General features: G+C 43.0%; 3 protein-coding genes across 13 annotated transcripts in view; 2 read left to right on the top strand and 1 right to left on the bottom strand.

The window, feature by feature from the left end:
• The window catches only part of ptbp1b (polypyrimidine tract binding protein 1b), a 28,173-nt gene extending 20,414 nt beyond the window's left edge, over window positions 1-7,759 (bottom strand). The window contains exons 1-2 of one of the 7 annotated variants that reach the window (XM_081605955.1): window positions 7,628-7,759; window positions 1,302-1,335 (exon numbers count right to left, since the gene is read on the bottom strand). In XM_081605955.1, coding sequence (XP_081462081.1) covers window positions 1,302-1,335; window positions 7,628-7,671 — 78 coding nt within the window. In that variant the 5' untranslated portion in view covers window positions 7,672-7,759. Of the gene's footprint in view, window positions 1-1,301; window positions 1,336-5,919; window positions 6,029-7,529; window positions 7,563-7,627 lie in introns of those variants that run through there. The other 6 variants (XM_081605956.1, XM_081605953.1, XM_081605954.1 and 3 more) reach the window with 6 other exon arrangements.
• A 1,726-nt stretch (window positions 7,760-9,485) lies between these two features.
• Window positions 9,486-21,355, top strand: stil (STIL centriolar assembly protein). Of its 4 annotated transcripts, none has more exons than XM_081605949.1 (16): window positions 9,486-10,299; window positions 11,175-11,282; window positions 12,251-12,366; window positions 12,533-12,711; window positions 13,476-13,720; window positions 13,888-13,971; window positions 14,053-14,139; window positions 14,862-15,015; window positions 15,082-15,185; window positions 15,265-15,373; window positions 15,762-16,772; window positions 17,255-17,354; window positions 17,426-17,603; window positions 18,540-18,630; window positions 19,368-19,654; window positions 20,606-21,355. In XM_081605949.1, exons 1-16 carry the CDS (start codon window positions 10,220-10,222, stop codon window positions 21,144-21,146), a joined length of 3,474 nt encoding a protein of 1,157 aa, XP_081462075.1. In that variant the 5' UTR covers window positions 9,486-10,219; the 3' UTR covers window positions 21,147-21,355. The 4 variants fall into 4 exon arrangements, with proteins under 4 accessions (XP_081462075.1, XP_081462073.1, XP_081462076.1 ...); XM_081605947.1 differs by having other exon boundaries at window positions 9,487-10,299; window positions 11,172-11,282; XM_081605950.1 differs by having other exon boundaries at window positions 9,488-10,299; window positions 15,085-15,185.
• Window positions 21,356-22,314: 959 nt separating this feature from the next.
• serpinc1 (serpin peptidase inhibitor, clade C (antithrombin), member 1) overlaps window positions 22,315-25,603 on the top strand; it is a 14,124-nt gene continuing 10,835 nt past the window's right edge. Inside the window, exons 1-2 of one of the 2 annotated variants that reach the window (XM_008406361.3) lie at window positions 22,315-22,456; window positions 25,601-25,603. The exon at window positions 25,601-25,603 is cut by the window's right edge and continues 358 nt beyond it. In XM_008406361.3, coding sequence (XP_008404583.1) covers window positions 25,602-25,603 — 2 coding nt within the window. In that variant the 5' untranslated portion in view covers window positions 22,315-22,456; window position 25,601. Of the gene's footprint in view, window positions 22,457-22,746; window positions 22,926-25,600 lie in introns of those variants that run through there. The other variant, XM_081605951.1, reaches the window with a different exon arrangement.

The following is a 25,603-nucleotide window of genomic DNA, read 5'->3' as shown; positions in this document are numbered from 1 at the left end:
TGGAGATTAAAGGATTTCTCAAACATGAAAGGATCAAAGGAAATAACAGGACAGAAATTTCACATTATACCGCCCCTTTAATAAATGTGTTGTTGTGATTCCTCAGGGTTTTTGGCAGGAATGTGACGCCATAAAACATATCGTTCAGTCCAGGTAATAATGCATCGCTGCATTTAACCCCTGCAGCGCTGCCTTTGAGGCGTTTATGCTGGTTATTTTTGGACAGCTAAGCAGTATGAAGGTGTGAGGTGACCTGCGGAAATCCTGACAGTAAATCCACAACTTCCTGCTCCGACCTTGAACAGAAACACTTTCCGAGACGCACAGCAGGCTGCAGAGCAATCCTGGAGCGATCACCAACCCAAACATTTCCTCAGATAAAAATAAAACAAGTCACGCCGTGAAGACTCGCCTGTCTTCAGCGGCTCGTCGGCTGTAAATGCTCCAACACGCTCTGGTATCTTCCAGTTTTACTGTCCAATTACTGCATTCCTTAGAGATGTGATAAATCGGCCCGTCGCTGTTCACGCGACGAGAAACAAACTCCAGGATGGCTGCTGGCGGCTCAACAAACAGCAAACTAAACGATAATTATCACAACACATCTCTGGAGCTGCTGCTGTTAAACATTTCTCATCGTGTTAAAGGATAAGATGTGAAATATCTTAAAAGTTTTTACTATTTTGGCCTCTGAATTAATTTTGATTATTTCCAGCAAGATCAAACTTTGGCCAACAAAACAGCCAATTACCGACAATCCTGAAAAAAAAGTAAAATGATCAGTTTTTCTTCTTTTGCTTTGGATCTCTGAGGATTTAAAGATTTAACAGGTAAAACAAAATCACTAAATTTTGAAATGCAAAAATGAGCTTAATTAATTTATTAAATTTTTACCTTAAATTTGCCAGTTTTGGCCTCAGAGGAAAAAAGTTTGGACTATATCTTAATTTTTTTTAAAAAACTAAGTCTACCAAGACATTTGCACTAGAAACTGGAGTTTTTGCAGCGTAATCATTTATAGAGATCATGGGGATCAGATTTCTCCGCTTACAAACCAGAAAAAAATCAGGAAACAAGAAGGAATCTGGGTAAATTTTAGGAACTCAAATGTGTTGAACTGCGATTTCTAATCCATCATCATCGAGAACCGCGATTTACCAGATTTAGTTTGCAGTTAGTGATCAATTAGGACCACAGGAAGCTTAAAGATGAATCCTCAAACTGGAATGAGAGCAAACAGAGCAACAAACCAGCGGCGAGGACGGGAAGCAGGGGGCAGAAGAAGAAGCAGAGGTGCCTACCTTGGTACCAACTGTTATATCGTGGTGGACACTGCTGTGAAGAAAAGAAAGCATGTTAGAAGCCGCAGGGAGAAAAACTCAAAAACAGCAAAAAGAAAATAAACAAAAAAGGCAGAAAATGGTCGAGGTTAAAGAGACGGCACGAGCGCAGAGGCAGGAGGAGACGGAGAGGAGCCCAAGCAGAGCCGCTGCACCACCAGCAAGTAATATTATTATTATTAACTGCTTCTGGGTCGCCCTGCTCTTAAATCATGATTCACACCAAATCAGAACCGTTTCTACAGTCGGAACCAAATCCAAAAAAAAAACACTGCGATTTAAATTTTAAAATACTCGCGTTTTAGACTGGAATTAAACGGCCAAAGTGTAACAATGTGGGTCAGAACCGAAGCCACTGAAGCTGCATTACAACAAGCTTTACCACTGACGGCAGTTAAAACATCGATCCGATTTTATGCGTTTTCCAGGCACATTCTTCCACTTTATAGCACAATCAAGTAATTATGTTGACGTCGGTTGTTATAAAAATTGCTAAATATCACTTAGAATAAATTTTACTTTGTAAGTTAACACTCTGGAAAATGCCTTCTCTTTTTAAAACTCAGAAACAACAACATGATGATGAGGGTCAAACGGTACCAAGTGTTATTTAATTCGTTTATATTGTAAACGATTGTAATTTCACTGGAGATTACACTCTACGCTGATGATGGTGTTTTGTTTTCCAAAATCCTTAGTTATCCACATTGTGCCATTTTGAAGCATATTAACTTCAATTATGAAATGCTTATCAAATATGACTTTAGAAATTTGACTTCCTGATTTAACACCTTGAAATTAGGTCTCCGTCTCTTTAAAATCTCCTGCTCTTTCTGAAGCTCCGCCTCCAGGAAGTCGTCCCAACATGGCTCCTCTATTAACCCTGTAATGTTTTGACCAGCGTTGCTCTGAGCAGCAGCTCCTGCAACGAGCTCAGCTGTTTGCCAATTGCTGCTGGCTAGTCTGAAGGAGCTGAATGTGGGAGGAGCTGAGCCTTAAAGGCGGGGCTAAATCCACCAAGGTGTTTTAGAAACTGAATGGTTGCCATGGAGATTAAGGATTTCTCAAACTTTGATAAAACACTACATTTGTGAAAAATATGCACAATTTTGTGTAAAAACACAATTTTGACTAAATGCAGCGTTTTAAAAGTCTGGAAATAAAAGCACAGAGTTTGAATGACGGGAGCCTGGACAGTTTGTTGATCCTCATTCTTACAGAAACATAAAAACAAACTCCTGCGTGTCGTCAGGCGATATTTGCAGCCGGAAATGAAGAAATGCAAATAATGAATGTGTTTGATCGCAGCAGAAGTTTTGTTCCTGTTAAATCTGCTTTGGTTAACAAACCGTTTTCTCCGAAAGTCGACCAAATACAGCCTGATGTCGACCAAAATGCTTTAAATGAACTTCTGAAGCAAACCGCAACAAGTCCAACAGCTTGTAGGATCCTGGTTCTGTTCGTTTTACTCCCACTGGTTCAGGAAAATGTGTCAAAACTTTTAACTGAAAAGATTAAATTATCAACAAAATCCTGACGTAAGCCTACAGCAGACAGAGAGGTCTCACTACGCCGCAATAAATACAAAACAAGCTTTCTGTGGACACACACAGGAAAAAAAATAAAAATAATTGATCGAACATTTGAGTTTCTGGATGTGTGAAAAAGCTTCAGTGAATCTCATAAAATAAATCTTTGCGAAAGAAATGAAAGAAGGTAATGATTCACACAGAAAAGACACAGCGGCTCTGAGAAGTCTGAAAAATCGCCACAATTCCGAGATGCTAAAAGAATTAGACTGTAATAAATCCACGTGGTTCAACTGAAGTTATACACAATAAAACAATATGCAACACACACCAGAACTAATATTGTATTGGCTGATTTTAGTCATTCTTTGACAAAGCGGAACCAGTCTTAGCCGGCATTAACAACCAGTGTTTATTTCCATCTTGTTGAGATTTGGGTTTTATGTCAAAAAAATGGTCCTGGATAAAAATTGGCAGGTCAGACTCCTTAAAGATCGGTAATCACCCAGAAACTGCAATCAGTGCAGTCCTAGTTCAGACTGGTGTGAAAAAGTCAAATTTGGGTTGAATGATGTCAAACATGTGAAAACAACAAAACAAGTTGTTCTTTATGCTAAGTGAGCACATTAGCATCATTTTAGGCCCATTTGTAACTTGGAAGCTCAATAAAAGAGAAGTAGACTTGAGTTGCCTTGGCAGAAACAAAATCTTCTTCTGCGCCATTAAATATAAAAATTATTCACCCATTTCTATCAAATGGGTGAATGATGAATAAAATGAATAAAAACAACACCTGTTGGCAACCAAGCAGAGTGTCATAAGCAAGCAAAGTCGTAAAAAACAAAGAACAGTTCTTACTAAGAGCCGTTCAAAAGAATCGTTTTGCTCTTGAACGACATAAATAATCTCAGCAGGTTTGACTTGGTTTCCTCCGATCACATAAATATTGTGTATATAATTAATATTCCTGCTGTTGTTTTCGTTCCATCATTATCTATCAGTGACACAGTTTAAAGCCACTAATACATTATTGTTTTTCAACACAAGCCTTTGCTAAGCTAGCCGTAGCGTCGCACTTCGAGCTGACGTCACGGAAAATAAAGCGGCGTGTACATGCAGTATCCTGCTGTCCGCCAGGGGGCGCCCGCGGACCACCAGTGGCTTTAAATCAAGGCTAAAACCCACCGTTTGCTGCTTTTGTACCATAATAAATGAAACAATGACCAACATATATTTGATGTGTGTTGGTAATTTTTGACTAAATGTAAAGTTTGTTCTCAAATTAGTGACTATTTAGTTTTTATGACTTTTTATTTTTGTGTTTTTATGATGTAAAGCAGTTTTAACTGCCTTGTTGCTGAAATGTGCTGCACAAATAACCTTCACTGACTGATAAATTTCCCACGCATGAAGTTTTTGGGTTTATTCCTCCACTTCTTATACAGTGACCTCCTGGTTTTAGGTCAAAGGTCACTAAAATTTAGATCGTAACGTCATCCATCTTGAACGTAACTTCAGCTGCTTTTTTATATGGTGAGAATATTAGGATGTAAACGCATCCAGGTTGCTACCATAACTTCTTTTTTTTTTTTTACATTTACTCTCCAAAACAGATAATGTTGAGAATTTGGAAAACGATTTTAAACGTCACAAACACATGGCGCTTTGCCAGAGGTGTGTGATCTTTTCAGAGCTACGTAGGATGAGTGAGAAACCGGCTGGTCGGCCTGAAGACCCCACAGGGCGTGACGATGACTCCTGACGAAGAATATTCTCCAGCAACAGAAGAGTCACCTGGAGGCACCTTCAGGGGTTTATGGGTTTGCTAACAGGCTGGACTGGTGATACAGCAAAACATCAAGAGGAGCTAAAACTAAATGCTCAGAGGGTTTAAACTAAAGAAAATACAAAGATATTACAAAGAAATGGCATTAATGCCTTAAAACTCCTATGATTTGACCCAGAAGTATGCAACAAACCGCATGTGAAGGTGTGCAAACACACGTTGGGGAAGTTCAGCTCTGTTCTGGTAATGATTTCATTTAAAAACTGATTATATTTCTCAAAGCTACTTTAATATTAGTTCTACTTTTAGTACTAAAATTAAAGTCCTTCAAATCTCAACTCACAATTTGCTAAATGTTTCCTCACGTGTAAATATTGTTCAAAATTTAGTTTTTAATACAAAAAAATTTTGGGAGAAATGTAAAACTAATTTTCCTTTGGATGAATAACGTAGCTTTGATTTTGGATCAAGACATTCTTTTGGGTTATTTTACGCATTTTTCTGTCGCTTAAACAAAACATTTATCGAGTTAAACACGTTAACAAAGGGGAAAACATAAAAAAAAACCTACAAAAAAGTAAAGAAACAATAAAATCCACCAATCAATGTAGTTTAAGTAATAGAAGTTACTTCCGTTTACAACTTTGGCTCGTAAACAGAACTCCATGTAAAGTTCCAACCTCTTAAATTACTTCTCAATCTTTAGAACCTCAAAAGACACATAAACAACTGTTTAGCAGCTAAAAATGTAGTTTAGCAATAATTCTCTAATTCGGCTCAGAATTATGTCCCGTAAATTACTTTTTATTTGTTTTTTCACTTCCTCAAAGTGATATAACAGTAGCAGTGGGCGTGAGACACACCGTTACCGTAGAGATGAGAGCTGGAAGTTTGAGACTCCTCCAGCAAATTATTTATAAACGAGACATAAACTGGACAAAAGCGGCCATGAAGCTTCTTTCTCCGGGTAAATATATGACAGTGTACTGCCGGGTAGTGTAAGGGGACTTGTTCCCCCACATAATGGCCCGTTGAGAGGCTAGCACTGCGGCTAACTCTGCTAACGTAGCTTCGTTTCCTGTTTTTTTTTTTTTTTTTTAACAAACACAAACTTCTCCGACAGCTTCTTTTCAAAACAACAGAACCCGATACTTTGCGGAAAACTACAGCACCTTTCAACACGTTTGTGTGTCTGGTCTCAGATGGAAGTAAACAGTCAGAAACTAAATGTAAGAGGAGCAGTGAAGTCGATGGGATAACTCACCCGTCCATTGCACAACACGGAACTACGGAGCAACAGGTTCCAGCCAGCGGCCAGCAGGATTCCCCCATCCACAAACTAGTATCGACCGACAAAATGGCTGGAGGCGGGCCTGTGATTGGACAGATTTACTAAATATGTGGGCGTTGCTTCTTAGATTCGAGTGGGGATTGGCTAACGCGCAACAACAAAGAGGATATGTTCCAAAGAGCAGAGATCGTCTATATAAAAGAAGATGTAACCCTCTGAAGGGCCTGCTTTGCTAGTGGGCGTTGTCCCGGGAAAAAAAAACAACAACAAAAACGCAAACCTGCGACCCCCAAAGGTATGGAAGCCCTTTAATGGCACTTTGTGGCATTAACGGGCTTCCATAACGGGCCACAAATATGAATTAAAGTACTATAAAAATGTTATTAAAACTATTAGATTAAAAAATCTTTAACACACAACAAACGTTTCCGTAACATTATGAGATAATACTATTTGGTTATGAATTTGAAAGCCAGAGCTTTGTGGTGGTTATTATGAGTTTAAGAAAAATAATAAATATGTTTTGTAATTATGAGATTTCATAATGCTGAGGTTTATAGTCACAAGCTTATTGTTCTGAGACTAATCATGAAATAAGAAGTTCAACAGTATGAGCTTTAAAGTCTTAATTAAACTTAAAAAGACAAAATTATGAGCTTGAAAGTAATAAATATTAGAGTCAAGTTGTAATGAAGAATTGAGTGTAATATAAAGTGTAAATGTGAGTCCAGAGACATCCGTTGGGGGTTCTGTTCTGTTATTTCTTCCCTTCTTTCTCTCCCTGCTTGTTTCTTGCCTAAATAAAGGGCAATAGTGTGCCTAACATTTTTAATGCAAAGATAAAAGACATAAAGTTGTAGTTTAAAGTTTTAAAGTCATACTCAATAGACTGAAAGCTTTATTTAGATGCAGTAAAAATATTAGATTAAGACTCATTATTTAGAAATTTTAAGTTGTAAATTTAGTCAGATGTTTTCTAATTGTCCCTTCTAAGTGGAATATTACTGAGTTAGAAATTTTTGTATACACAAAAAATTTGGTGAAAAAGAAAATTGAAACTTGTTTGCATTATCTCTTTAGCGACTGACAGAAAGTACATGGAGTGCTATTTATTCAAACTTCTCTAAATGCATAAAATAATCGGCACTATTAGAACAATTCCAAAGAGAACTGAGCTCATAATAGTGAAAATTAACAGGAGGTACTAGGAAAACAAGTAGGAGTGGGAGGTCTTACACACAACATACAGCAGGAAAAAAGTCTGTTTTACAGAAAAAGATCTGACACAAAACCTGTGATCATAAGTTTGATCTTCCCGTTTGGAGACAGCCGTTAAAAAGTCATATATAAGGAACTGAGACTAAGAAAGGACTGAAGTTGCTCCTGTGAGGATTTCCATCAACATGTTTATCAAATGCCATAAAACTCCATACTGCCTGAACTATGTACAAAGAACAGAGAAATTTCAATGTATATTCACAATTTTAGCATAATAAACATCTAAAAAAATCTACAAGTGCTGCAGAAAATATCTGGATAACAATGTATAGTCACTTATTGACTATTGAAGTGTTGAAAATCACCTTTTCAACTTGGTGCATTGATAATGTAAAGATCCTAAAGAGGCAGGAGAACTAAGGCTACAAAATGAAGGAGGTTCTGACCCATTTGAAGGTTTTACCATAGCAGTAGCTGGTTTCTTTCTCTCTGCTGCAGCCGAGTCATGTAACACGCTAATAAATAATTCCTCTCTGCTTCGCTTTTCAGGAAATGAGTCTACGTGATGGTAAATGATCCAGCAGTACACAAATAATTCAGAGGGTGCATTTTTTAACCTGTATCCATGGAAACACATTTAAAAATAAAAGCTGTCCCATTGCATGTCGCAGTTGCAAGATTAAAAGTCAAGTTATATTCAGGAGATTCAAACTAAAGGATTTAAACTCATTTGTTTGGATGTCATAAATGTAAAGTGATGATGACATGAAAGATGACAATTATAAATTCAGAAGTCATTATGATATTTTTAAAATTCATTGTTATAAAGTAGAAAGTCAGAATTCATCAAGGAAATATACTTTTGTAAATTAAAATTTCACCATAGTAATTAGATAAAAAATACTAACAATAAATGAAAGTAATGGTTATGAAACAATATGAGTTTATAAGTCACCATAGTGAACAAATATGTAACTATGAAATGCAAAAATAACAATTACTTAAACTAAATCCTAATAAGGAGACATAATTCTAATTTAAAAGTAAAAAGAGGTCATTGTGAAATCAAAGTTCTTGTTATGAAATACCAAAAAGTAGTACAATTTGGATTAAAAGTCACATTTGACGTTTCTAGAAGTTTATAGAACAGAAAAATTGTAATTATTAAGTTATAATGAGTCATAAACATAAACCAACTCTAAATCATCATGACACAAAAATCCATAGTGCCAAATTAAAAGTGTAATCATTTTATAAAAATAAAATAAAATTATCATTGTGAAGTGAAATTACATTACATGTAGATTTACGTTTATTTTTACAAATACTAATCTGAAAAAGTAATCTCAGCATTATTTCATTGTCTCTGTGATGGACCGAGTTAAAACAGGAGGAGTCACAGGATATTAATTAGAAAAATAGGGTTTTTTATTTTAACCCAAAGATTATAAAATGACAAAAAGATGAACTGAGCTCATAAAAGAGGTCAAAGAAACAAAACTGAACTCAGGCAAAAAATGTAAACAAACTGGCTGCACAAACAAACATAACTGACCTAACAAAGAAATGACACACCGGGGTTTATATACTGGCTGATCAGACCAATTAAGACACAATAGGGGTAACTAAACAGAATAAAATTACAAACACAAAAACAAATAACAGTACAGCTAAGTTTGGCTAAACTAAAGACTCTCAAAATGAAAATCAAAAATATTAAAGTTTAAATACTAATATTTACTTAAATACAAAACTTATCTAAACAAAGAAACTACAAATTTCCCCTGCCAGCAGGAACTAGTGGTGCAGTCCAATCAGCATTTAAGCCTGCTGAGCCCTGGCCCCCATCTTTTGTCTGGCCACTCCCAGGCAGGTAAGTACCGGCAAAACACAAACAAAAGGTCAGTCTCAAGCAAACTAATTAAACTTAAGTTGATACAAATACACATGCTAACTAAATGTGCGCGCCAACATAAAGAACAAATGTATCCAAATCAACTAATAAATGTTTTACTGAAACTAAAGTGTTGTGTTTGAATGAAAAACAAATTGTGCATAAAAGAGTTACCGACTTCAGAGTGTGGCCATGGATTTGGCCATCACAGTCTCAAACCCTTCATTAATAAAATGATTTATTTATGGTGATGGGCTTGTCCTTCTTGCCCAGCGGTGCTCATGTCCAGGCCTCCAGAGTTTCCATCCTGCAACCTTCAGTCGCCTCCCTGCTCCACCGGAGAAACGCTGATTATTTATGCCATTTGATGCAAACTGCAGCTCTGTGTAGATTCATCAGAAACACAACGGTACTGAAAGGTGGGTGAGCTCTCAGGCGTCCCATCATCACTGAACAGATAATTAAAAGTTTACCCAGTTGTAGAAATTTCTGATCTGTAGTTTTTCTAGTGGATGTTTAATGATGAATTGTTGATTTAGTTAGAATGGCTCCGTTACCGGGCCCGGTCAGAGCTGATCCGGGTCTGTTGGAGTGAGGATGCATCTAAAAGTTGCAGGATGGGAACTCTCTAGGACTGGACTTCAGCACCCCGGTTCTTAAACCGTTGACAACCATCGCGTTGTCATGGCAACATGCTGTTAGGGGTCTGAAAAACCATATTTTTCCGTCAGCCTGCAGGAGGCAGTGTCGAGTAACAGTTTGTCACATTCGACGATGACAACTGCTGACGCGAAACAAAGCGAAAGATCATTGGTCAGACCGAATGTGAGGACATTTCTTATTGGTCTGTTCCTTCACCCCGCCAGTACGACATAGAATCAGCGCCATAATTAAACGGCGCTTGTATTTAGACGTCTGGAATTTTGTTTTTATGTATTTTAAAACAAGTTCTAACAAACAAAGATGAAAACTGTTTTTGAGGAAAGCGTCTTCTACGTCCATTAGTCATCTAAAGGCGTGGAGCTTTGCCCGGTAAGTGCAGCTCAGACGGAGCCGATGCGGCCGGAGCGGGAGGTTAGCAGCGGGCGTTAGCTGCGGGGACCCCGGTGTTACCGTCCTTCATCCACCGCTCACTGCTTCACTTCACCGGCCTCAGCAAGCATGAGCTACCCGGTGAACCTCCAGGCCCTGCCCGGCAAAGTTCTTCAGGAGGTTTTCACTCCAGAAAACATGAGAAGAAGGTGAGTTTGTTGTTATGATGTTCACCTGTTAAGGTGATTTAACTGTTATGGCTTCCACAAACAGCCGAGCAGCGCTGAGAGGTTTAATGGCGTCAATGTTTACGTCATCTAAAACAAGATGTCAGCCATTTCCTCCACTTCTGTTCATTATTGTTATAACCAGATTAATATAAAGTATTTAACATACGACTGTGTTAAGGGTGGATGAGAGTTAGCAGGAAATCCAGGAGATTAAATGCTCTGAAAACTTTTAGGCTTTAGCTCTTATGAACATTAATTTGTTGCCAAGAAACTGGATGCATTTAAAAGTTAAAGTAGTTAAAATGCGCTGCATTTGAGGAACACAAGATAAATAACGTGAGTTAAAAAAAAAAAAATGAAGACAGTAATGGTTCTAAAAATAAAACTCTTTATTTTTAGACATAAACTCATGATGTTGAGGTTATATTTAAAATTTCACTCTGAATTGTGACGTTTTAAATTCACATAATTCTGACTTTTTTTCCCCCCCAAGGAATTTAAAATTAAAATTTTAGAATTTATTATTGTTTGTCACCAGACACGGTGAGATTAAATGTAAACTTAAACTAATTTCATTAAGTTCTTGGTATTCTGACTTTAATTCAATAATTCAGTTTTTTTTTTGCTCTCAGAATTCTGAGAAAAAAAGTAAAAATTCTGATTTTTAAAATTCTCGGAGGGAAGAATCGGAATTATGACTCAAAATTCATACTTTTTAAATTCTTGTAATTCTGACTTTATTTCTTAGAATTTTGAGAAGAGTCAGAAATGTAACTTTTTAATCTTATGATTACAATCTCAGAAATATGACTTTTTTCCCAGAAGTCTGACTTTCTCCTGTTTCCAACCAGCAGGCGCTCCGTTGGCTCCCTGGCTCAACTGGCGTTCCCTAAATCCCGCTTGGCTCTGTGGGACAGCAGCGCAGCGGGAGAGAAGCTCCGCCTCCAGCTCTGCTCCCACAGGTAAACGCTAACCTGTTGCTAAGGCCACGCTAGCTCAGATTTGACTGGAGTTTAATTATGGAGACTCGTTTTAAAGTAGGGCTGTTGTAAACGATTATTTTAGTAATCGAGTAATCTATAGATTTTTCTTACGATTAATCGAGTAATCGGATAAAAACAATTATGAAATAAAATATTGGTAAATCTTCCATAACACCAGTGTTACTATCGGATATCAACATCAGTCTATTTTTTCCACATTTGAGCTTCCCTACCAGTTACCTTTTTGTAGACCGGGGGAGAAACACGGAATATTTACGGCTCCTCCGTTCAGAAACTCATCTACCAGCCATGTTCCGCCTCCCGTTTGTTCAGACCGGGATGATATAAGTTTATTGTGCGGTTCGTCCGTAAAGCTGCTCTGACCCTGTAAGCATCAACCCTCAGCCGCCCGCCGTGTTCAGTCTCTCCGCTCACCTGTATAAATCCTCCTCAGCTTCTTCCCGCCGTTCAACCAGCAGCTCCGGAGCAGAAAGGCTGCCGAACTCCCGGCATCGCGCCGGTCATTTTAAGGATGTTTATTGGTCCCACAAAAACGATGAAAACCCGGAATTATCACCAATCAGTAAAATCCCCGCGGGCCGAACTTGAAGATTGGACGTTATGCCGCTAACACGTAGCTTCCGTCAACAACTCAGAGAAGGAAGTCAGAGCTCCGCGCAACGCAAATAATGTTCCGGCTGAAACACGGTGCGCTAAATGATAAAACATAAATTAACGAAGCTTCGAGGCAGGTCAATTTTCCTCGAGGGATTTTAATAATCGAGGTTCTCGAATCACTCGAGGAATCGTTTCAGCCCTGTTTTAAAATCAACTAAATAAACAAACTTACTGCAATTATCTGCTTATAGTCGTTATTTCAGGTTAAAACATTTCACCTAATCTTATTTATAATAAGAATGGTGGGCCTCCTCCTTGGTTTCCTGCAGGAAACCTCGGCTTGTCCTCCTGGAGAAAGCTCTGCGCCTGGCGCAGCGCCACGCCCGCCATAGCAACAAGCCCCGCCTCCACTGTTTCCTCCTGGGGTCGCTCTCTGTGAATGAAGGTGAGAGTCGGTTCCCATCCTGATCGATCGGTGCGCTAATGATCCGCTAGTGATCCACAAAAAATGAGCTATTGGGTCGCTAACGAGCCGCTAATGGTCCGTTATCAACCTGTTGATGATTAGCTAGCGATCCGCTCCATGTCCTGACCTCTGCTGCGACCCCCAGATGAGGACGGGGTCACCGTGACCTTGGACCGCTTCGATCCGGGTCGGGACCAGGCCGGAACCGCGGCGCCATCTGCTCTGCTTCCTGGAGACGTTCTGGTCCCCTGCGTGGTCGTCCAGTCCGAGACGCCGCAGGACGCCGCTGTCCAATCAGAGGCTGAGCTTCACCACTGCTTCAAGGTGATTGGTCGATTTCCAGGGTCTGTACAGGTGCTGGAATTTCATTTTGGTGTTTTCAAGGTTTGGAAAGTTTTTGAATTCTGCATGAAGTCCTCCAAACGTGCCTGGAATTCAAACTGCACAGTTTATAATAAAGTGAAATCTAACGTTTGATTAAAGGCCAAAATCTGGAAAACTTAGCAAATCAGGTTTTTAAAGATGATGAAAATATATATTTTATCTCTTTCTGAAGGTAATTCAGACTAAACCTCTTGTGTTTTAGGTCGGTTAGATTTAGTCAGCCAGTTTTCTCCATTTGCTAAACGGCAAAAAATAATTTGAGACTTTTTTTGTAACTTTCTTTGCATATTTGTGTTTAAGCATTTAATTTGAGCTGGAAAGTTATTTACAAATCTTAACGTGATTGTTTTTATGTAATGAATATTTATTATTCCTAACGGCTTATTGACTTATTGATTGTCGTTTACTTTATATGTTAGTTATTGAAATTGGTTATTATTATAATGTTTTGGTAGTGGGGAGCTGTGCGAGTGTTGGACATTTCAAAACATACATTTTTGTCATATTCTAGGTTTCAGAATGACGTCATGTGAATTAAAACTCACTTTTAGTTTATTTGTATTGTTTTTATCTTTAAAGTTTGGTAGAAAGTTTAAAAATGTACCTTGAAAGTTTTAGAATTTTTCTGTTTAAACCATTTTTTATCTTTTGAAGCTTCGTCCTCCAGATGTTGGCCGTTGAGCTGATCGTTTCTGTTGTTTCAGGCGCTGCAGCAGTTGGTGAGCAGCAGACAGACTCTGGATCTGTCCCAGCTGCTGAAGGTCAAAGTTCACGTTGTCTGCCGGCAGCAGGCCGACGCCGCCGCGTTCAGCCTCAGCTGGTCGGCCGTCTGTCCTGCCGTCCCTCTGGACGTCCAGCCGGTCCGCGCCGTCCCCATCATCCCCACCGCCCTGCTGAGGGCGCTGACGAGCGTCGGCCGACCGGCGCCCCCCGCTGGCCGACAGCGAGGGTGAGAGACGGGGTTTTGAAGCATTTAACTTGTGGAAAATCGGGTTTATTTATTTTTTTACCAGTGAATGTTTTGGGTTTCCATTGTTCCCAGTAAACCTGCTGTTATTTGAAAATGCAATTCTCTGATGGCGTCACTTCCTGCTGATGCGTTTGTGTTGCTGGCAGGTTTCTGACCATGGATCAGAGCAGGAAGCTGGTTCTGCTGCTGGAGTCGGACCCCAAAGCCTCCAGCCTGCCGCTTGTCGGCCTGTAGGTCCACAAATGTTTTCAAATCCACAGAAACGGACGATGAAAACCCGTTTGCTGACGTTTCCGTCTTCCTCCCATCAGCTGGCTGAGCGGCGTCATGCACGCCTACAACCCCCAGGTCTGGGCCTGGAGCCTCAGGTTCATGTTTGGCTCCGCCCTGCAGGACAGGTGAGGGTTCTGGTTCTGGTTCTGGTTGTGGAAGGTGAGACAAAAAAAATCAATCCACAAAAGAATCCTGATTCTCTTTCTTACTGCGATTCAGAACCGAACGGATGGACAATAAATCAATAGTTGTATATCAATAGATCATAGAGTTGATGGAATATTCACTGAACTCTGATCCAGAACCGTGTGGCATTCTGGGAGATGTAGGCAGAGGAAAACCTCTCAAGGCTAGCCTAGCTAAGTTGGTGGAATCGACTCACTCGCTCTCGCTGGTTGCCTAGCAACAGCCTGCTGGGTGAGAAGCAGCTCCCCCCCCAACTTTGGTTGCCTAGCAACGGCCTGCTGAGTAACTGCCAGCGGCAGTTTTGAAGTTTCCCCTCTTAAAGATAAAGAAACAAAGGAACTGAAACTGGACCAAACAGGAAATATCACACCAGCAGGTTGACTATTTTAGATGTTTAAAACCAAAAATTGATCAATAATTATTGACATTAACTGATGTTGACAGCCCTAATAATCTGAAATTTAAATGCGTTAATTTAAACGCAGATTAATCAAAGTTCTACTTTGACCCAGAAGCCGCTGTCTCTCCAGGGCGGCGTAATAAAGGGGTTGGACGCTCAGATAAAATCATCTCCTCTTGTCAGTTTGTGCCTGAAGATAATTTGATGTGTTAAAAGTTTCCGGGTCGTAGTTCTGATGATCCCGTCTCCGCTGCGTTTCAGGGTTCTGTCTGAGCTCGGCTGCTTCCTCCTGGTCGTGTTTGGCTCCGCCCACAGAACCCCTCAGTTCTTCCAGTGCCGAGATTCCCGACCGGGACCGGGAGCCCAGCTGGACTTCCAGCTGCTGACGGCCTCCCAGGCCGCCACGCTCTACCAGGTAACCACCGGCTCTGGTTTCTGGGCCTGGCGGGTCGAGGTGCTGGGTAACAATGTGTCCGGCCAGCAGGTGGCGCCGGTGGACGGCGGGGCGCTGCGGTGCGAGTTGGACTTGGAGGATCGCAGCAGGCGGGGCGAAGCGTTCAGAGCGGCTCACAGCGCCTTCAGCAGGTCAGAACTCGCCCAGTTCTCCTAATCAGACCAAGAAGAAGAAGAAGAGCGTGGCGCTGATGTTCGGTTCTGTTGCCAGGGCGACGCCTCCAGCTGCCGGTCCGTCCGTCAGCGATCAGGACTCTGGAGTGGAGGATGAGGACTTTTCTCCCCGGCCGTCTCCGAGCCCCCACCCTCCAGCAGCTCAGGTGGGTTCAGGCGTCTCCTTGCAGTGAAAACTGAATGTTATTTTTATTGTGATTGAGTAAAACTCCCTTCACCAGCTGGGTTTCAGCCATTAGAGCTGCAGACACCATTACAGCCCAGACGAGGCACCAAAGTCAGAGATTCCTCAGGTTTATTTTATAGCAAATAAACGATGAACAACATTTAAAGGGCTCAAAATGCAAAATTCACATTTTGTTTCTTTGTTTTTCTATTTGTGTTTCTAGTGCTTCTAAAAAAAAAAAAAAACTTTGCTTAAAAAAACACGCAAGTCAATGTTTTTCGGTGTCATGAAATTGAGCTGAGAGGTTGTTTGTGTTGCTAGGCAACACTCACTTCCTGTAACGCCGCCGCCGTTCGTTTCGGTTCCAGGCTCGCCGCGTCCAGCCGTCCGTTCCTGAACTCTCCCTGCTGATCGACGGCAGCTTCTCCTCCAATCACAGCGCGGGGCGGCACTCTGGCCCCGCCCACAGGCTGCCTCCAGCCAATAGGAAGCCGGCTTCCCCCGCTGCCTCTTCATCAGTGCCACAGCCGCCTCCTCTTCCTCACCTCCACAGCACGCCGAACTCCAACCTGCAGCAGCCCTGCGCCTGCTGCTCCGCCCACAACTGCACCTCCATCTTCCCCTCGCCAGCGCTCCTCCCTGCTGCCGTTGTTCCTCACATCCAGCATTCTGCTCCTCTTCCTCCTCCTTCTTCTCTGAAAGCGTCTTCGCCCCTCGCCTCCTCACAGCACTACACCCCCAAACATCCGTCCACTCCTCCTCTTCCTCCTTCCTCCTCTCATCAGCAAACTACTCCTCTTCCTCCAAGCCTTCACTCTCCTCTTCCTCTTTTCTGCTCCCATAAACAGACTCCTCCTCTTCTTCCCTGCAGCCATCCCTCCACCCCTCCTCTTCCTCCCATCGGCCATCCCTCCACCCCTCCTCTTCTTCCCTGCAGCCATCCCTCCACCCCTCCTCTTCCTCCCATCGGCCATCCCTCCACCCCTCCTCTTCTTCCCTGCAGCCATCCCTCCACCCCTCCTCTTCCTCCCATCGGCCATCCCTCCACCCCTCCTCTTCCTCCCATCGGCCATCCCTCCACCCCTCCTCTTCTTCCCTGCAGCCATCCCTCCACCCCTCCTCTTCCTCCCTGCAGCCATCCCTCCACCCCTCCTCTTCCTCCCTGCAGCCATCCCTCCACCCCTCCTCTTCTTCCCTGCAGCCATCCATCCACCCCTCCTCTTCCTCCTCCTGCCCCCCTGTGGCACGCAGAGCCCCCCTCCCTCGCTCGCCCCCCGTGTGGGAATCCCTGCTGTGAGAAAGTGGGCGGAGTCCTGACCTCTGACACCTACCAGCTGCTGCTGCATCAGGACCAACAGCTGCGCCTCCTGCAGGCTCAGGTAAGAACTGCAGCTCGGCTCTCGCCTCCTTGGCCGCGGCAGCATCATGCTGTGGGCCTGGAGAGGAGGAAGCCATCTTTAGAAACTCAACAGCTTGATGGGTTTTCCACAGAACACAGATCCAAAGCATTCAGAATGTTCCTCGTTTAATTTTTTGGTGTAGGAGTTTTTATTGAATTACTACTTTAATGCAATATAACAACTTTATTCTGATGTTATTACGACGTTATTTTCACGTTACGACTTTATTCTCACGGTATTTTTGCTTTAAATCTTTATTTTACTGTCATACCACTTTTTTCTCTCTTTATTAGGACTTTTTTCTTCTTTACTGTATAAAAACGGCTTCGCTCTGTCCTCCGGATCAGGTTGAAGCTAGCAGAGGTGAAATGCTCTGTTGTCATGGCGACAGGTTGTGACGCAGCAGAATCGGATCGGAACATGCAGTGTCGGGTCCCAGATGTTCCTGTTGTCTCCTGCAGGTCCAGATGCTGCTGGAGGCCCAGGGGAAGCTGCAGTCGTCCGGCCCGCAGGTCCAAACGCCGACGCCCAGGAGCACCGCCAGCGTCGCCGTGGAAACGGGTGAGCCTGCCCCCTCCCAGCAGCTCTCGACCTCCACACGTTTCCTCCTCTGAAGCCGCTGCTGTTTGCAGGCGCCAGTTTGTTCTGGGGTGAAAGTCCCGACCGGCCGCTCCTGCAGGAGGAACCGGAACCCAAACCCGACCCCAGAACCCCGCCCTCATCCTCCTCCAGCGCCTCCGCCTCGTCACATGACCTGTCGCTGCACAAGCCAGAGGAAGGAGCGAGCTGCTCTCCGTCCGACCCCAACAGGTAGACGGCAGCATCCCACTGGGATGGACTGGTATCGGGTTTGCTTTATACTGGGCAGGCGACCAGAGTAGTCCAGTTAAGTCTCTGCTCTTAAAGCTGCAGTACGTAACTTTTATAACATTTTGTTTTTACATTATTATGAGAGATAATCTGTAAAAAAAAAAATCCAGATTGTCTGTCTTCTCCCAGCGCTAACTAGAAACAACCAATCAGAGCCAGGAGGCGGGCCTTAGCGCTGCCAATCACCCTCTTCACAACCTGTCATGAATGCTAAGGCTAGTTAGCATAGAATATAAACGATAAGTTGTCTCTCTGTCATTTAGAAGTGCGTACATGAGATTGATCGACAGCGCTGAGACCCTCCTCGTGGCTCTGATTGGTTGGTTTGCTGCATTTCTTCAGACAGCAACAGCAGCTCAGGGAGGAGATCTCAAAACAAACTGTCCCAGCATGGAGACGGTTTTAACGTAAAACAAAGTTACAAACTGCAGCTTTAAGAGGCGAAGCTTTCGTTCATTCAGGAAGTTTGTTTCTGATCGGAAATCATACGAAAGTCCAAGGACTGGATGGCATTTAAGGGAAGAAAACATTAAATATAATGTCTGATTTGCGGTTTTGGTGATTCATCACCATAAGCCGGATGTTTATGATGAGCCAGGCAGCAAAGGTATCAGTCAGGAGCAGGCTGCAAACATTTCTACAATATATATGAACAATGAATCAGAAGATTCTTCAGTAAAGTTTTTGTTGGGATCAGTGTGAAGTGTGTCTGGGTTTAATAATGCTGTTATGCCCAATAACTGATATTTTACCAATATCGGATATTTCTCCCAAACCTTTTGACATCATAAAAACTCAACCACAAATATCGGCCCGGTTTTACCGATCGGACCGATACGGCTGATCTGTAACCCGTGTTCTGTTGGTTCTGTCCAGCACCAGCGGCCTGCAGAGTCCGGTTCTGGGAGAGAGCGCCAGCATGTGCGGGCCCCCAGCAGAGCAGCAGAGCTTCTACCAGAACCTGATGGTACCGGCACGTTTCTGATCGGATCAGAGCCTAAAGGACAGGAGGCTGAGCTTCACCACGCCGGGATTACCTCATCTGTTAGGGATTAGATTAACCAGCCGATGCCAAACACACAAGGGATTATTCTGGGATTTTTCATTTGATTTTTAAATATTTAAAGAGAAAAAATAAAAATTCCACTTCTATGGTTTTTTAACTAAAACTCTGATGGAAACCAAACGGTACCGTTGAGAACGAAGTGGTATTAATACGTTATTACCTGGATAATGTGAGGTAATATGACAGAGTCATAATATTATCCAAAGTTATAATAAAATCGTAATATTACCAGATTAAAAGGAAAATTAATAGTTGCAACAATATTAGTATAAATTCCCAATAATACGAGAATAAAGTCACTATAATTCCAGTATAAAGCAGCAGCTCCTCCATTAAAATGAGAAACGTTGAGCTGTACTTTGTTCTAATCTTTCAAATTATTATCAGCAGAACTTTGAGGCGACTGAATCTGTTCAGGAGAACCGACCACAATCGGGTCAGGTTGGATCCTAATGACCATCAGAACCTTTTCCTCCTATTTGTTTGTTTTTTATTCTGATCATTTCACAATAAATAAATAAATTCGGCAGTCTGGCCGTATTCCTGCGTCCTGTTGGAACACGTTGATGTTTTTGTTGGTTCTGATGGTTCTGATGGGTTCCAGCGGCCCGGTTCTGATGACTCTTCTTTCTCCTCAGACTCAGCTCAGCAGCCGCCTGCAGGAGTCGGACAGCAGACAGGAAGCGGAGGACGACTCCAACAGGAAGAGCCCGTCTGCATCCCAGTCCTCCCAGCACTCCCAGTCCTCCCAGCTGTCCTCTTCCTCTTCTGACAGGAAGCGGGACCAGAAGAAGAGGAGGAGTCCGGACGCCGACGCCGTGACCCGAGCGACGCTGCGGCGGCTGCAGCAGCTTGGCGTCGCCGTGGATACGGAAAATCTGACAGAGTTGGACAAGAGCCGAATCAGAGCGGTGGAGACGGCCAGGTACCGGTCTCACCTGGATGGCTGCCGGTTTATATGACGTCACTTAAGGATGCTAGCAAAACTTCACTGTTGTAACTATTTAAAGGGGCAGTGACACGTAAAATCCAACCTGGAGGGTTAGTTTGATCCTTTCATGTTTAAGAAATCCCTCAATCTCCATGGCAACCATTCAGCTGTGCAAAAAAGCCTGGGTGGACTTAGCCCCGCCTTCGAGGCGCAGCTCCTCCCCCATGCAGACTAGCCAGCAGCAATTAGCAAACATCTGCTGAGCTCGTTACAGGAGCTGCTGCTGGTAAAAACATTAAGCGCTTAATAGAGGAGCCATGTTGGGATGACTTCCTGGAGGCGGAGCTACAGAAAGGGCAGAAGCTTCTTAAAGAGACAGAGGCCCAATTTCAAGTCTTATTGGATATCTGTAGCATTTTTATAACAACTGAAGGTAACATAGTTACTTCATCGCGCTGTAAAATTCCTGTTTAAGAATTTTTTGAGCACAAAACGATATCATCAGCATGGAGGGTAATATTCTCAGTAAAATTACAACAAGGCAGTAAAGATAAAGTATAAAATATTAAAGGAAAAATGTAATCATATATTTAAACATCTTTCAGTTGAAAACTGAAAAAGTTCTGTATCATTGAAGAACAATTCATCATGATTAGAGAACAACTTTAACACCATCGGCGGTTATGATGACCACTGGCGATCACGTGACTCCGCCCCTTTAATTCGCCCGACTTCCTGTATCGGCCTGCCGGGTCGCTGATGATGTCAGCTGAGCTCATTTGATCACGCTGTGACGGTACGCTGACAACACGCCACCCGGTGTTAAAGCGGCAAGATAAATGCCATCAGTAACCATGGCAACCAGTGGCAGTTTAAAGTTGCTCTATTTACAATCGATCCTTTTAGGCGCCGTTTGACCTTTGACCCGTTGTTTCTCTCCGCCAGCACGTTGGCGACCATCGACCCTGCGGCGGTCGTCTCCAGGCTGAGCGTCTCCGAGGCGACGGGCAGCGATCTGTTCGCCGGCGGCAGCGTGGACCTGAGCCTGGAGGCCAACGCCATCGCCCTGCGCTACCTCAGCCAATCACAGCTCAGCAGGCTGTCCCTGGGAGGCCACGCCCCCCTGCACGGCCACGCCCCCTCCGGCTGCGGCGACTCCCTGCTGTCGCCTAGCAACATGTCCCTGGCCACCAGGAAGTACATGAGGCGCTACGGCCTGATTGAGGAGGAGGAGGAAGAGGTCAGAGGTCAGGAGGCCCGACAGCCGCTGAGCGACGCCCTCAACCTGAAGTCCCTCCCACAGAGTCAGCTGATCCGGGAGCTGCGGCCCAAAATGCAGCTGTTGGCTGGAACCGGCGCCGGCGAGGAGAAGGAGAACCGAACGGCGCCGGTGGGCCGGACCGGTCCAAACGGGCCGCAGCCAGAGGGATCGGTCGGGAACATCCTGGACCTGAGCCGCCTGAGGCAGCTGCCCAAGCTGTTCTGACCCACCAGAACCAGAACCAAACCTGGACTTACTTTAATACATGTGAACTTTAGATGAAGTCGGGTTCTGGTTCTCTTTGACCAGAACCCGGTCAGGTCAGCTGACTCTGTTTTTATTTTTTTGTTTTCTGGTTTTTATGTGAAACTTCTTCTGCACTTTTTTAATATTTATGATTTTACAAATAAAATTTGATTCAGATTTTAAATAAATTGTTTCTGGATGTTTAAATACAGAAAATAAAAATGAATTTATTACAAGACAAACATAAAATGTCTAATATATTTAGCTCTGCTTTTAATGCAACTTCATCTTTTTATCAAATGTTTACAGGAGAGTAAACATCAGATCTGGTTTTTAATTCCTTCCAAAAACGTTTAGAAAATTAACTACTTTTTTTTTTTTTGGAAAACAATTTTCCATCCATCCATTTTCTTTCACCCTTGTCCCTCAGTGGGGTCGGGAGGTGCTGGTGCCCATCTCCAGCCAACGTTTCGGGCGAGAGGCGGGGTCACCTGGACAGGTCACCAGTCTGTCGCAGGGCAACACAGAGACACACAACCATGCACACACACACTCACACCTAGGGGCAATTTGGAGAGGCCAATTAACCTGACAGTCATGTTTTTGGACTGTGGGAGGAAACCGGAGTACCTGGAGAAAACCCACCATGCACAGGGAGAACATGGAGACTCCATGCAGAAAGACCGGGAATCGAACCCAGAACCTTCTTGCTGCAAGGCAACAGCTCTACCAACTGCGCCACTGTGCAGCCCGGAAAACAATTTAGATTTCTTTAAAGGTATTTTAAAGTTGGAGTTTGTTGTGAGGTTAAGTTTCTTCTAACAGTTTTATTTAAAGTGAACTAAGATATTTTCACAAGAAACTAGACAAAAATAACAAGTCAGACATGAAAAGAGCCCCATTCTGTGTTTAAACGTAAAACAAGTAATTACATTTTGTAAAAAGACATTTTTACCCAAATTTAAAATCTTCTGCCCAAAGTTTCCTTTTCCGATAATAAATTATCACAAAGCAAATTACTCGTTATTTATTGGGACTTCTAACTTGATGTTGTTTTTATTTTCTAAATTTAAAAATGAAGGTTGAAGATTTTGCAGCTGGAAACGGTTTTGTTCCTGCGCGGGGGTCACCTGACCCGTTCAGGTATTGATCAGGGTTCGTCGTCATGGTGACGGCGGCGGGTCGATGTTTCAAAGGTTGGCGTGGGTCTGTGGCTGCTCTGCAGGACAGTGACCTGCTTCCAGCTCAGACTGCTCTCTCCTCCTGCACTCGCTGCTGTACCTGCTCAGGTAAATTCCTCATTATTGGCTAAATTATTCTGCTTCTGGAAAAATTTGTGTTTTTGTTGGTTTTTTTTAATGTTGCTGAAAGTAAAAAGTTTCTTGGACTTCAGCCTTTTGGCCTCATTGATCTTTGATCAATATCTACCATCTGTTGCTGTTTACCTGAAGTTTCTGATCAATAAGTGAAGGAAAATCTTCCTCTGTGTCCGACCGAAATCTGAAAAAATAAAACTTTATTAGCAACGCAGCCTGAACATCTGAAACGGTGATCGAACGTTGGAGGAGCAGCTGATGTCACATGTCCTTATCGTCACTCTGCTTTAATTCAGCCGCATTGGAGGGTTTCCCAGCCTGAGTGGCCTAGTTAAAGGCTGGAAACAAGTGCAGGCTTTAACTAGGCCACTTCAAAACATTCATGTTTTTGTTTGTTTTGTATCGGTGATGAAAGTCACAAGTTCAAGGTCACAACCTGACAGTAAGTCGGTTGTTTCTGCATCTGCTAAAGGCAGTTGCTCAACAAAGTTGCTCTTTCAGGGACAGTTGCTGCTTTAGAGAAAGTTGCTGTTTCAGGGACAGTTGCTGTTTTAGGGACAGTTGCTGTTTTAGAGACAGTTGCTGTTTTAGAGACAGTTGCTGTTTTAGGGACAGTTGCTGTTTTAGAGACAGTTGCTGCTTTAGAGACAGTTGCTGTTTCAGGGACAGTTGCTGTTTTAGGGACAGTTGCTGTTTTAGAGACAGTTGCTGCTTTAGAGACAGTTGCTGTTTCAGGGACAGTTGCTGTTTTAGGGACAGTTGCTGTTTTAGAGACAGTTGCTGTTTTAGAGACAGTTGCTGTTTCAGGGACAGTTGCTGTTTTAGGGACAGTTGCTGATTTAGAGACAGTTGCTGCTTTAGAGACAGTTGCTGTTTCAGGGACAGTTGCTGTTTCAGGGACAGTTGCTGTTTTAGGGACAGTTGCTGTTTCAGGGACAGTTGCTGTTTTAGAGACAGTTGCTTTTTCAGGGACAGTTGCTGTTTTAGAGACAGTTGCTGTTTCAGAGACAGTTGCTGTTTCAGGGACAGTTGCTGTTTTAGAGACAGTTGCTGTTTCAGGGACAGTTGCTGTTTTAGAGACAGTTGCTGCTTTAGAGACAGTTGCTGTTTCAGGGACAGTTGCTGTTTCAGGGACAGTTGCTGTTTTAGAGACAGTTGCTGTTTTAGGGACAGTTGCTGTTTTAGAGACAGTTGCTGTTTTAGAGACAGTTGCTATTTCAGAGACAGTTGCTGTTTCAGGGACAGTTGCTGTTTCAGGGACAGTTGCTTTTTCAGGGACAGTTGCTGTTTTAGAGACAGTTGCTGTTTTAGAGACAGTTGCTGCTTTAGAGACAGTTGCTGTTTCAGGGACAGTTGCTGTTTCAGGGACAGTTGCTGTTTTAGAGACAGTTGCTGTTTCAGGGACAGTTGCTGTTTTAGAGACAGTTGCTGTTTCAGAGACAGTTGCTGTTTCAGGGACAGTTGCTGTTTTAGAGACAGTTGCTTTTTCAGGGACAGTTGCTGTTTTAGAGACAGTTGCTGCTTTAGAGACAGTTGCTGTTTCAGGGACAGTTGCTGTTTCAGGGACAGTTGCTGTTTTAGAGACAGTTGCTGTTTTAGGGACAATTGCTGTTTTAGAGACAGTTGCTGTTTTAGAGACAGTTGCTATTTCAGAGACAGTTGCTGTTTCAGGGACAGTTGCTGTTTCAGGGACAGTTGCTGTTTCAGGGACAGTTGCCTTTTCAGGGACAGTTGCTGTTTTAGAGACAGTTGCTGTTTCAGAGACAGTTGCTGTTTCAGGGACAGTTGCTGTTTTAGAGACAGTTGCTTTTTCAGGGACAGTTGCTGTTTTAGAGACAGTTGCTGCTTTAGAGACAGTTGCTGTTTCAGGGACAGTTGCTGTTTCAGGGACAGTTGCTGTTTTAGGGACAATTGCTGTTTTAGAGACAGTTGCTATTTCAGAGACAGTTGCTGTTTCAGGGACAGTTGCTGTTTCAGGGACAGTTGCTGTTTCAGGGACAGTTGCCTTTTCAGGGACAGTTGCTGTTTTAGAGACAGTTGCTGTTTCAGGGACAGTTGCTGTTTCAGGGACAGTTGCTGTTTTAGAGACAGTTGCTGTTTCAGGGACAGTTGCTGCTTTAGAGACAGTTGCTGTTTCAGGGACAGTTGCTGCTTTAGAGACAGTTGCTGTTTCAGGGACAGTGGCTGCTTTAGAGACAGTTGCTGTGTTAAGGACAGTTGCTCTTTCAGGGACAGTTGCTGTTCAGGGACAGTTGCTGTTTTAGGAACAGTTGCTGTTTTAGGGACAGTTGCTGCTTTAGAGACAGTTGCTGCTTTAGAGACAGTTGCTCTTTCAGGGACAGTTGCTGCTTTAGAGACAGTTGCTGTTTTAGAGACAGTTGCTGTTTCAGGGACAGTTGCTGTTCAGGGACAGTTGCTGCTTTAGAGACAGTTGCTGCTTTAGAGACAGTTGCTCTTTCAGGGACAGTTGCTCTTTCAGGGACAGTTGCTGTTCAGGGACAGTTGCTGTTTTAAGGACAGTTGCTGTTTCAGGGACAGTTGCTGTTTTAAGGACAGTTGCTGTTTCAGGGACAGTTGCTGTTCAGGGACAGTTGCTGTTTCAGGGACAGTTGCTGTTTTAAGGACAGTTGCTGTTCAGGGACAGTTGCTCTCTCAGGGACAGTTGCTGTTCAGGGACAGTTGCTGTTTCAGGGACAGTTGCTGTTCAGGGACAGTTGCTGTTTCAGGGACAGTTGCTGTTTTAAGGACAGTTGCTGTTCAGGGACAGTTGCTCTCTCAGGGACAGTTGCTGTTTTAAGGACAGTTGCTGTTTCAGGGACAGTTGCTGTTTTAAGGACAGTTGCTGTTTCAGGGACAGTTGCTGTCCAGGGACAGTTGCTGTCCAGGGACAGTTGCCACAGACAGATTTTGCAGCTTTTTTACCTACTTCCTGCTGTGAGTCAGGTTCTAATTAGGCGGTTTTTTACCGGTTGTACGGTAATCAGGTCAAACTGAACCAAATATACTTTTTCATTATTTAATTACATTTCCAGGTTGTATTTATTCCGGTTTAACTTTGCTAAAAAGTTTTGGCACCCTTCAGCCTTTATGAAATCTTCTGGTTTCTCCTCCAACCAGGAT

This window comes from Poecilia reticulata, chromosome 4 (genome assembly GCF_904066995.2).
Source record: "Poecilia reticulata chromosome 4, P_reticulata-male-v2, whole genome shotgun sequence".
In the NCBI taxonomy this organism is placed as follows: Eukaryota; Metazoa; Chordata; class Actinopteri; order Cyprinodontiformes; family Poeciliidae; genus Poecilia; species Poecilia reticulata.
This window is presented reverse-complemented; position numbering and strand designations above follow the sequence as displayed.